At 41.6% G+C, this 12695-nt stretch overlaps 1 protein-coding gene across 1 annotated transcript in view; it reads left to right on the top strand.

Moving 5' to 3' along the window:
- Nucleotides 1-11674, top strand: part of LOC107189801 (derriere protein) — a 23734-nt gene extending 12060 nt beyond the window's left edge. The window contains exons 2-3 of the mRNA XM_015578468.1: nt 465-588; nt 10808-11674. Coding sequence (XP_015433954.1) covers nt 465-588; nt 10808-11637 — 954 coding nt within the window. The 3' untranslated portion in view covers nt 11638-11674. The remainder of the gene's footprint in view (nt 1-464; nt 589-10807) is intronic.
- Nucleotides 11675-12695: the final 1021 nt, after the last annotated feature.

Genomic DNA, 12695 nt, shown 5'->3' with positions numbered 1-12695 from the left:
TACACGAGGGGAAGAGGCTCGTTGATTCTCTGGATTTTCAGAATGAATCGGGACGGACTCATTAATTTCCGCGTAATCGTCCGAGCGCTTATATTTGGTCGACGCCTCTCTGTTAGCTCGCGTTTCGGGATCAACGACGACAGTCAACGGGGTCAAGAGGTCTAATCACCTCGAAGCTGAGTCATGGGAGGTATTTACAGTCAACGGTGAAACTAGTCGAGGATCAGGCCTGGATTAAGATTGTTCGAGGCCCGGGACTATGAAATCGTCAGGAACACCCACGGCATTCAACGTGTTAAATAATATTTAATCATAACAGTAATAATTTAGGTTAACAGATTAAATAGCAGTATCGAAAATATTGCATGGTCCCTAAAAAACTACCCCCACCCCCCCAAAAAAAATGGCGACACAAAAGGTGATTGACTTTAATATGAAAATCGTTGGATGTGTTTTCGTTTCAGGCGAACGTGAGCCAAGCCGAGTACGAGAGAGCGCACAGAGAGTACCTGAAGAAAGTTCACCTGTCCACCACAGACGAGCACAGCCCGAAAAGCAGGAAAAGTCTGCACGTGTTTCACGCTACAGGTAAAGAAAAAAGAAAACTGAACAAAGAACAGAAAATGAACTCGTTATACACCTTCTCTTTCTCTCTATCGATACACGCGTATTCTTAAGAGGGTAACGCGCACGATCCTCAGAAACGCGTAATTTCGTGGCCGGCGGCTGTCTGAAAAAATATACACCGCGGCCACGCTATAATTACTGCCCCGCGTAAACAGTCGAGTTTCCGCCGGCCGAATACCGACCTGTGTTACACGAATTCAAAGGAAAGACGCCAGTTTCGCCACGTGCAAAAAGCCCCATCGACGATGCGATTCGTCGTAAAACTGATCGTACACTAACTCTACTGCCTCCCCGAGGTATAATGACTTCGTAAAAACAGTTTGGGTTCTCCACACCTTTAAGTGTTTCTGTGGCAATTCAAGCGCCCAGGGAAGACCAACGTATTTTGCGGGTAGTAGTTGTTGGAGCCCTAGATATACGTACACCAAAACGGGTAGATAAAATATACATTTTTGATCGTCTTAAATAATTTTACATCCTATTAAGAAAAAATTCTGTCAAAGGGTTTAGTGGGATAAGGGGGTTAGAAGTGAAGAAAAAACAGTATGTGCCAGGTTTGAACCGTCTATCTCGACCAGGAGGGTAGTAATAGGTAAGATTCTACAGTCGAGATGCTTAGTTGTCCCAAAAATATGGGACAATCCGCAACATACATAATCCTCATGCAAATACAAATCGAAAAGTCCTTTAACGTTTTGTAATCTGAAGCTCCATTTCCGAGATATTAGCAGTTGAACGAACCCCAATCAGCTGAACGTTTGGCCACGCGTACGCGTGAACAGCTGACTGGTCACTGCGTCTACGCGTATGCGTGGCCGACCGCTCAGCTGATTGGAGTTCATTCAACTGCTAATATCTCGGAAACGGGGCTTCAGATTAGAAAACGGTAAAGGACTTTTCGATTTGTATTTGCATGAGGAATATGCACGTTGCGGATTGTCCCATCTTTTTTATCCTTTTTAATTTCTCATCGTTTAATGTCGCGAGCATAATAGCAGCGTAAAACGTAGACAGTATTTACCGCCGACTGGATGGCATAGGAACAAGAGGTCGCAAAAGCGTGAAACTAGTTAAAAGTCGAGTGGCTCTTTCGAATCCGAATCCTCCTCGAGCCATGGCAACGCGACGCGGCACGTTTCACGCCATGTAGACAAGTACATTGAAAGAAAGGGTCTCGCGAGACACGTGAGATGATGTTTGACTGCGTGGAAAGGGCACGGAGTGGCTTCAAGCACCCTTCAACCAACTTCTAACGACTTTGCCCTCGGATCTCGTTCGTTCTTTATTTGTCGTCCCCGATTACAACCTGCCATAATCTCAAGCGTGTAGAAAGATTTAGCCATGACTTTTCAATTAGGTTTATCGTGGCGATAGAGCTTGAAATTCTGAAGCCAGTGATATTTATTTCCGTCGCATATGGTCAACAGTTTATGAAATATTTAATGTTCAATACCGAGGAGCCTTCGAACACTCATCGAAGATTTACTGTATTCAATATGCTATTTAGCAAGAGAAAATAAATTTCCTTAACCATTGCTGCATTTCTGTATAAACAATGAAAATAGAATTTATTTTCTACCTTTTATCGCATCTCGAAGTCGGTCTACATTTAAAAACAAAAATTTTCTCAATAACATCAACTAGTTCTCCTTACGCATTCGACAGTAAAAACAGGCAGACTGGAAATCCAAGAGCACAGATATATCAGGTGACAAATACTTTCGATCTCGAAAACAAATTCGAGCAGCGTAGTCGTCGTCGAATCGAACACCCGTCCGAAGACACGCGGGTGCCCGAATCCGCTTTAATCCTCGTCCACAGCGTGTAAAAGAAACCCACCTGGTCCCTCGAGAAAGAGAGGAGGACAAGTGGACGAACAGCTACGAACGAATACGGCTCGGTGGTTGTTCGCCTTGTGGGCATCGTCGGCGATCGCGTTATTATGAAATAGAAATTCCGACCGCGTCGACGAGTTCCCGAATGCAATAAGAACGAATCGGCGAGGAAGCTGCGCGCGTACTGGCTCGATTTCCTTTTGTACGTGCACACCCGGCCCGCCGCTACTCGACTCGACGCGATTTCTTCCTCGAGAGATTGCTGATCGGTTGCACCAGCTAGACGGTGGGTCAACAGTTTTCATCTCGATCATCGAAGCATGTTTGCAGGGCCGTTCATTGGCGTAGCCAAGGGGAGGGGCACTTGTTCCCTGGACAGAAAAAAAGTGTCTTTTTGCCCCACCCTACAAAATTGGATTTTGTCCCCCTTCCTTCCCAGAATTATAAAATTTTTGCGTAATATTTAATATTGCAGTATAATTTGAAACACGACCAGTAACCTCTATATCAACCCCCTGGACGGACAAAAGTGGTTTTTGCCCCACCCTACAAGAAAAAATTGGATTTTGCCTCCTGCCCCCCCCTCTCTCCCAGAGTTATAAAATTTTTACGTAATATTTAATATTGCAGTATAATTTGAAACATGACCAACAGCCTCTATTAACAAAACGCATACATTTCGAACGATTCGTGACTTTAAAAAGAAAATAACGTGTGTCTGGCTACGTACAGCTTTTTTCACTGCGGCATCGATGTGGAAATAGTTTTTATAACGACAGAATTTCATCAAATTCATTGCATATGTAATCTTTGTAATAAATTATCACGATTTACGATTTAATTATGATTTCGTAAATAGGGATATTAATTCTACTCACTTCCAGCAGTAGGATCCATTTTTCAAATTTGAAATTGATGCAGTTTCACCAAAGTTACACTGTCTCGAAATAACTTACACGGTTTTAGGTTCTTTTCGGCGTAAGGTGTAGTTCGAACCACGGCCACTTTTGCACTGAGTTATCGACCCAGGTAGAAACGATCGACACCTCCTACCCCTCCCCATTTAATACCCCAACTGCCATACATACCCAAACAAATGATTCCGAACCCGAATCTTTCAAAGAATGACAGTCTTTTAAAGGTTATTCTTGGCTACCAAAACTTACAAGGAGTGTATTTTAGGTGTCCGCCTCCGATTGCTTTGGTTTTCGGATATGTTTTAGAGGACCGAAAAATAAGAGACACGTATTTTTTTCTAGCGGCCCGTTTTCATATTTAGGGGGTGAAACCACCCCTCAAAGTTTCGACCCGGAAGTACTATCTCGAAAACCAGAGGAGATACATGAAAACTTTCAATTGGTGGCTTTCATGGTTTTTTATGTACAATAAACTGGTGTTAACAAATTGTCAAAAATACAATTTGTTTATAACAAAAAAATTTGTTATAACTTTATTTTACAACTTATTGAAATTTGCGTAATGACATAAAATGACGAGCACTTAATTCCAAATCCATTGGTATATTTATTTTTGAAATTGCCTCCTTAGTCCTATTCCAGTATTCTTGGTATAAAAGTGGATACGCAGAAACCAAGTTAGGAGATTTTGTGAATCCTGTAGAATTTGCTTTCGAAGAGAATATAGAAATGAAATGTGCACTCTGTGATGAAACACCGATAGTTAGATGTTCTTGGTGTAAAAAAGCATTTTGTTTAAAACATTCTTTTCATGAATATCACTTTTATGACAAATATGAACCGTAAAGTCTTCGATAATATATGTATTCTCCGAAAACCGAGGCATTCAGAAGCTTAAAGAGCGAGCGTGCGCACAGGATATAAATAATAAAAAACTGCGAGACTAAGGAGGCAATTTCAAAAATAAATATACCAATGGATTTGGAATTAAGTGCTCGTCATTTTATGTCATTACGCAAATTTCAATAAGTTGTAAAATAAAGTTATAACAAATTTTTTTGTTATAAACAAATTGTATTTTTGACAATTTGTTAACACCAGTTTATTGTACATAAAAAACCATGAAAGCCACCAATTGAAAGTTTTCATGTATCTCCTCTGGTTTTCGAGATAGTACTTCCGGGTCGAAACTTTGAGGGGTAGTTTCACCCCCCAAATATGAAAACGGGCCGCTATAAAAAAATACGTATCTCTTATTTTTCGGTCCTCTAAAACATATCCGAAAACCAAAGCAATCGGAGGCGGACACCTAAAATACACTCCTTGTTAGATCCACAACACTAGATTGGACTGTGTACTGTTCAAAATATCTTTCTATAAAGATCTTGATTTCTTCATTGACGCTATCCAAATATAATTACAACATATCTAAAAATCATCCAAATTGGACTATAGGTAGCTTTTCTACAGAGTTGGGCAGAATTTTATTCGAATAACTCACATTGAAAAGCAGCAGTATCTAAGGATGTCGTCCTGAGCTTTAAACAGTTAATGAGATTAAATAATTGTTCGACAAATGTCGATTCATTCATAAAGAAGTACTACTTTCTAATAAAAATTGAAATTTCCACGTTCAAACAATTAAAAATAACGAAATACTTTGTTTTATCTTTTATTCGTTATTCGAAACTTTTTATCTAGATAATTAATTTGCCCATCTCTGCTTTTCTACAATTTCATCTATTCAATTTTCGAGCATTTATAAAAACGTTATCCATCTGCCCCGAACTTCCCCGATACCACGACTGTAGGGGTCGCGTGCCGATCCCCCGAGCCAAAATACCGCGAAATTCCGCCCGGAGGAAAATGAATGATTCCCGCGGACGTGTGTGTATTTTTAGCCTGCGATCCTCCGCAAGGTAATCTATAATTGGTATGCCGAGCCGCGAATAAACGAGCTATTTGGATATCACCAGTCCGAATTCCGGCTCGGTGACGAGTTTTTTTCGGAGGGGAGGGGGTGGCGTCAGGAAGGGGATCCGCGTAGGCTTCCTCGAAACTTTTACGCCGGAATAATCGAAATACCATGGATTCCGTACCGATTTCACGGCGAGTTATTTTGCGATATCGCTGGTCGATCGCCAAACGCGATCGTTTCATCGGTTCCGGTATACGCGAGGATCCTATTCTCGGGACCGATTCGATGAATCGTAACCGCTACCCACCCCCACCCTTCTTGGAAAGAAACAAACGGATCTCGAGAGGAATGGGACATGCAGATCGATTTAGATGCCCTGTCAGGTTTATAGATCGTGGGACGTGTGTGTGTCCTGTGTGCATTCCAACGTCTCGAGTAAACATCGTATCATCCAGCGTTACGATTTCTCAATCAGGCGTAGGGTAGATGACGCGATTACTGCCAGTGTCCCTAATACTGCCACTTTATTTATTTCAGTTAATAAAAACGAAACTATGTATGAAGAATTGCATACAAAATATTTTATTATTAAATTCTGATTTACATAAAAACAACAAATACATGTACTTGTGTGTATCTGGCATTTAAAAAGTAATTTTGAAAAATGAAAGTGCAATTTGAGCGTCAAAAACGCGTCTATGTAAATAGGAAGTGATGACGAAAGCATGGTAAAGAAAGAGCTGTAATTTTATTATTCAACCTATTTGGATTACATTGTTACCAATAGTTTCCCAGAAACGAAATTAATTCTGTACTTATTGCAACTTGTATTTTTACTGTAAAAGTTAAATATTAATACCAGCACCGTGGTTCTTCACTTTGAATAAAAAAACCGAATAATATTCTTCTTTGTTGAATCGATTTTCAAAACGTCAACATGAGACTGACTCGATATTATAGGGCAAGGGGTTAATTAATTCTTCACTTCTAATGTATTAAACTATTTTTTTTAATGAAGAGGATGTTGAATAATATTACGTTGATGAAAAAACATATACATACACAACGAATTATATACCTCCTTTTCGAAATCGGTCAAAAAAGGGAGATCTTCTCTTGTCCCCCATCCCTTAGCCCAGAGGGTGGATCGTTTTTTATCGTCTGGGGGAGACGAGAAACGATTCGCTGAGTGGAACACACGCGAGTAAAATGTGTTTTTCACCGGAGGATTGTGGAAAACTATTTTCTACACCAGAGGCCCTGGGTTAACGGCTCCGAGGGCCGTAGCCGGACCGCAGACGCCCGAGATAACGTTCGAAACCAGGGACCGTTAGGATATCGCGCGACGAAACGAGAATCGGGAGATAACTTTCACGGCTTATACCGTCGTATTTTTACATTTCCAGACAGAGATTTATCCCGTACGACGAGAAACGTTTGTAACGTTGAGGGCGTCGTGTTACACGATGTTTTACGACGGGTATACCCGAGAGAGAGAGAGCAGAGTCGATACGGTACGGAACGCTAATCCGTCGGTGTCGTCTTACGACTCGTAGTTACAAGAGGAACGTTCGGTCAAATCATTTCTATCTCGATGGGGGGGAGGGTAGTAATAGTAAAAAGATCGAATAATTCTTTTTTGCAACTGATACATCGTAGTTACCTGGGCACGTGTTGGAGAATTTTCTCCACATTTTTAATTGAAAATCTTAGTGTAAGGAATTAAGAACACTAAAGAAATGCTGAAAATGGAGGGTAGTAATAGTAAAAAGATCGAATAATTCTTTTTTGCAACTGGTACATCGTAGTTACCTGGGCACGTGTTGGAGAATTTTCTCCACATTTTTAATTGAAAATCCTAGTGTAAGGAATTAAGAACACTAAAGAAATGCTGAAAAATATACGAATTTATCTATGTTGTGTTCAATAAGTTTACATTTTCCCGTTGCTTGCTAAAATGAAATTCACTTAGACTCGCAAACGACTCTAATTATCCAATTATGTTATGAAAGAAGTAACTTCGTTTTATAGGTTTTTAACCCGAAGCCTACATATTGGGTCATCCCAGAAATTCCCGTCGAAAGTCCACTTTCTTGCTTAGGATCATCAAGAAATACGGTACCTTGTCATGAGATCGCACGATGAAAGTAATATTTCTGACATTTATCGAGGCAAATTAATAAAATTGTGAAAGAAAGTATTACGAGAGAAACGTGCTGAACTCGTGAATGGGAAGCGATATTTTATCGGGACAGCTCCGAACTACTTTAAGACACTCGGTATTATTCTTAGTCGATGAAGGAATTTTAAACATCGTTATTATAAGAAATGGCATCCAACTATAAACGTATCATTGTAGGATTATAATAGGATCTGACGTGTATATTTACATGTCTCTTCGAATTCAAAATTCACTGTCTACTTTCGCATACCGATCATAACTACAATAATACTATTGCAAAGATCAGATTTAGACTGTACTTATTCGCACCCCGCTTTGTACAATATTACTCGCATATGGTCTTATACGAACCTAATATATGCTTCTTTGCGTAACTATTTAGTCGCATCGTGTCAACCATTACCAGAATCTCATAAAGAAGATCTAATTAGGAAACTATACAGACAGATTACGATAACGGATACGAATTACGCATTTTATGAAGACATCGAAATTATAATTACCCTATGCGAGTAATTAAAGGTTAAATAGTATAAATAGTATTTACAAATCGATGAGTTACATACGGGTTTTGAACACTCCCGTACAAGTGGACACGGGAACCGTTCTCCAAGGCAGGAACTTCTACCGAAACGTAAAATACCGGTAAGTCCCTGCCATGTATACAATAGAAAAACCGAAAAAATACCGGTATTTATTTCGGTTTCGGTATACCTTTACTGGCATAATACCGGTATCAAAATCATATCGGTTTTAGTCCCTGGGCATAATACCGGTATCAAAATTATAACGGTATTAAGTCCCTGCTCCAAGGGTTAACCTCCAATAATTACCAACACAATAACCACAAAATAACCGCATAACAACCACCGGTCACTTTTATCAGTTTACACCACCAATGCTTCCGAAGGTTAAATTGCATTTCTTCCAGGATCCAACGGGAAATAACTGTCGCTTGAAAAATCAACAGGAACTCACGGGATGACCTAATAGATAGTTCCTTTTTCGAGCCTGCACAACCGCCCAAGCGCAAACAATGTCGAGGGAGAGGGGGGATGGTGTATCGCGGTCGTAAATAGCCGCTTACGCGCGACTCGCGTTTGAATTCCTGGAACCATCCTGGAATGTGTCGGCTCGTTTCCGTGCGAACTACCTGTGTGCTGGGTCCTGACGTAAAACGAACACGATTACACTTCGTGAAATCCCCAACGAACTCGTTTCTCTCTGTCTCTCTTGACGACGATGATCCGATGATTGGACGCGTATGTAGGGATGAATCGATACAAGTAAATAATAATCGATACTTTCGTTTCGATACCGAGTATCTTTAGTATCGATTTTAGGTATCGATACTTTTACTCATTGTTAGTATTGTATGAAGGTATCAATACTTACTCGGTATCGAAACAAAAGTATCGAGTAATGTACTCGTATTTACTTGTATCGATTCATCCCTAGTTATGAGTAAAAGTATCGATACCTTTACGGTATCGGTTCATCCGTACGCGTGTGTGGATGCGTTTCACCGTTTGCCAGTGTAACGAGGCACGGTGACGCGCGTGCAGCACGTTTATTAACGAATTACCCCCTCGGTGTTTTGATGATTCCTCTAATTGGCCCGATGTAAATGGAACGGACGCGGAGAGTGGTCGTTGCCGTTGCGCCTCTACCGGATATGTAACGTGTTGTCCGCTCCTTCTCGTCGAACATCGACGAAAAAAAAAACGCACTGAAAAACTACGACCTTACCGACTGGGGGGGGGGGGGGGAGTCAACGGTCGGTAGGGCCGTTGCAGAAATTCTGATCGAGCTTTTGGGGTCAATAGCCCCCCCTTCTTTCGGGGTATGCGCAATAAAATAACAGGGATTAATAATAGAACCGTAAAGGAGCTTGCGTGAATCCAGCAAACTCACGGGAAAACGCACTTCGTGACGCGTTTGTCCGACCACACCTAGTATGTACTACGTGTGTATACAATGCGTGGAATACGTGCCATTTGCAGCCACCGTACCGTGTGAATTACAACGGTGTAATTAACAGAATCCAACGTGCATTCTTGCGGACGGTCGGTGCACCGTCGTCGATAAACGGAGTTACGATTATTACCCCGGTCTTTATGCTTGATCGCTTTTGTTGACGATGATTTGTTCGTAGAATTTTAGGTGGCCGTTGGCCGTATTTATTTGGTTCAACTGATTTTACACTTTGTCTTCGGAACATTAACCCTTTTCCAACCCGAATTATTTCTTTCAAACAAAAAATAATACTTGTTTGCATATACAGTGGACTCTTGATATATTGCCACACGAGGACCTTTCCCTCCACATGTGTATACGATTATGTGCATTTACAATATCCTTTAACTTGGAAAATGCAAAAAAAGCTTTGACGATACTAAGACGTAGTGAAGTCTTTGGTGCAAAAACCAAAATTCTGTCGCATTTCAATTTTTAGATATTAGTATTTGAAATTACGAATTTGCATAAACTTCCTCGGTCTAACTATCATGCACACAAATTAGGCAGACGCTCGGGCTACGACGGCAGAATGGAGGGGGCTCTCGATATAGAGCCGCATCCAAGAATTTTACTCTCCTACAGCCCCAGCCGTGGCAATATGTCGAAAATCCATTGTAGTTATTTCGTGGATGTCAGAAAAAACAGGAAAATGAAGAAAAAATACAAAATTGTTCGTAAACAAAAATGAATACTCATTAAATAATTCCTAAATTGTATTATTTCTGAGAATGTATCCATTTAACGGCATAAAACTATACGATACGATGCCACACTGAATTTTTAGGCTTCTAACATGAATTATGTATGCTAAGTGATTTAATGATTTCAAATGGAATTTACGGTCGGAAAGGATTTAAATATATGCAGATGATTGTGGAAGTGGTGTAAGTCAGAAAAAGTTCGAGTTCTGTTATTCTACGGTACATCGAGTTATAATGTTACTATTACGAAAGAATATTCGAAACTAAAAATACACGACTTATACACCACTTTCCTAATCACCGGCACATATAATCCCAGGCTTTACAAACGCCCCTGATCTCGTCAAACGAGGAATCGAGAAAAAAAATCTTTTCCCGGAAAAGTGGACTATTTCTAACCTATATTTCCCTAGTTTTTGCCGACCTCTATTTCAACGAGAGACGTGAATCCCGCGAGTAAATGAGTAACAACAATTAAAAAAAAACCAGTAACAATAACAATGGACGCGGTAATAAATAGAGAAATCCCACGAGAGAAAGAGAGAATCGGTTATTCCAAGGTTTTTATTTACGTAACGTTCCGTTCAGTGAATCGTGGTTTGTTGCAGCGCATCCTGGAAATGGATCGAGTCGAATCTACGAGACGAGCAGCGAGGTTGGAGGAGGAGGAGGACAGTACCGTCACCGATTGTTCTTTCCCGTGGAAATTCCTGGGACGTACGAGACGTCGTCGGTGGATCACGCGACGCTGCGACTGTTGCTCCACGGTCATTACAGTGAACGTTCGGACGTGGACGTTCTGCTCTACCTAAGGACGTACGGGGCGAGACGGTTGCTCATACGAAGGAGGATCGCGGTACGGGACTCGAGGGACTCGAGATGGCTCGAATTCGACTCGACCGTGGCAGTTTCCTCGTGGCTGGAGCCTGGTGTCGATAATCTCGGCCTCGAACTAGAATTCCGTCGCAACGACGATCGACCAGTACGACGTACCTTTTCGTCCCCTGTTCTGAACGTGTTCACCGAATCGATATCCTCCGCCACGAACGGCCGAGCGAAACGATCCACTCCCGAGGAACTGATGTTCCTGCACCAGGGCCGTCGAACGAACTGCAAAGGCGAGAGCAAAAAGTGTTGCAGACACGAGCTGACGGTGATGTTCAAAGACCTAAAAGGTTTCGAGTTCATCGTCTACCCGAAAATGTTCGACGCCGGATACTGCAAGGGTCGTTGCCCGCCCAGATACAATCCGGCCAATCATCACGCTCTGCTGCAGAGTCTGCTGTGGAAAGAGGACAGAAAGAAGGTGCCGAAACCGTGTTGCGCGCCCAGCAAGCTCGACCAGCTGATGATCGTTTACTTCGACGAGAACGACGCCACGCAGCTGAAAGTCTCCTATTGGAAGGACATACAGGTGCTCGAGTGCGCCTGTTCTTGAAGGATTTCCGTCTTCGTTTTTGAACGAATAGATACAAATCGGGACAGAGAATAGAGAGAAACAAATGGTCACGGGGGAACGAGATAGAGAAACGACTCACCGTCACCGAGGACTCACCAAAGAATCGTCCGAATAGCGTTCGGTGATGCCACGTCGACGTCCCTTTCTTGCACGGTGACAGCGACTCGGTGCTCGTTGCATCGGCTATTCTGTTTTTGTCTTTCGACGCTTCGATTCTCTGTAATTGACGAATGAAATGTAGCGAAATTAACCTCTTTAATCGGGCGACTGTAAAAACACTGATCACTTACGGGGAGTTTGTATTTGAATTCAGATCATTTTTACGGACCCTCCATCCCGTGAAGAGGGTCGGACCCTGAGGTGTGGAAAACACGTTCAGGATCGTAGAAAGACGAAGCATCGAAGCTAACGGAGATTCGTTTGTATAACGATGAAAGACGACGAAATCGATCCCAGGCATCACCGAAGGCCTAGACCCCGTAGTCGTGGGTCTTACATTGACTGTGATACTAAGATATCTGCTTGACATTATTACTCATAAATAATTGTGTTTCGTATCGTTAAATGTTTTCTTTTTTTTTTTTAATTACCCTTGTATATATTAATATATATATGTAAACGCGACCTGGTTAGACGGAATCGTCGTACGCGAGAAACAACTTACGGGATCCACCGACAAAAGCCGCGGCGAGATTCTCATTAGAGAACAGTCGATAACGTCTATTTACAGGACGCCGCCTAATGTTACCGACTCGACTGTGCTCGGTATTCTTAACCAAACGGATCTAATCGCGCGCACAAAATGATTACTGCTATCTCATCGCGGCCCGTCAAACATTTCTCTTTTAATTTATTTCGATACGTTTGGGGTTAGATTATGTATATGTGTGTATATATATATATATATATGTATATCTGGTCCCCAAAGCCAGAGTGTATTAAGTCACACTTTTCAAACTTTAGGGGAGAGTAAATCAAAGTTGCCGAAATCATGTAACTTTGGAATCGTTCGGTAAGGTTCCAACGGGAAATAATTG

The sequence above is a fragment of the Dufourea novaeangliae genome, unplaced genomic scaffold (genome assembly GCF_001272555.1).
Source record: "Dufourea novaeangliae isolate 0120121106 unplaced genomic scaffold, ASM127255v1 scaffold173, whole genome shotgun sequence".
In the NCBI taxonomy this organism is placed as follows: Eukaryota; Metazoa; Arthropoda; class Insecta; order Hymenoptera; family Halictidae; genus Dufourea; species Dufourea novaeangliae.
Note: the sequence above shows the minus strand (reverse complement) of the source record. Positions and strands in the feature narration are given on the sequence as shown.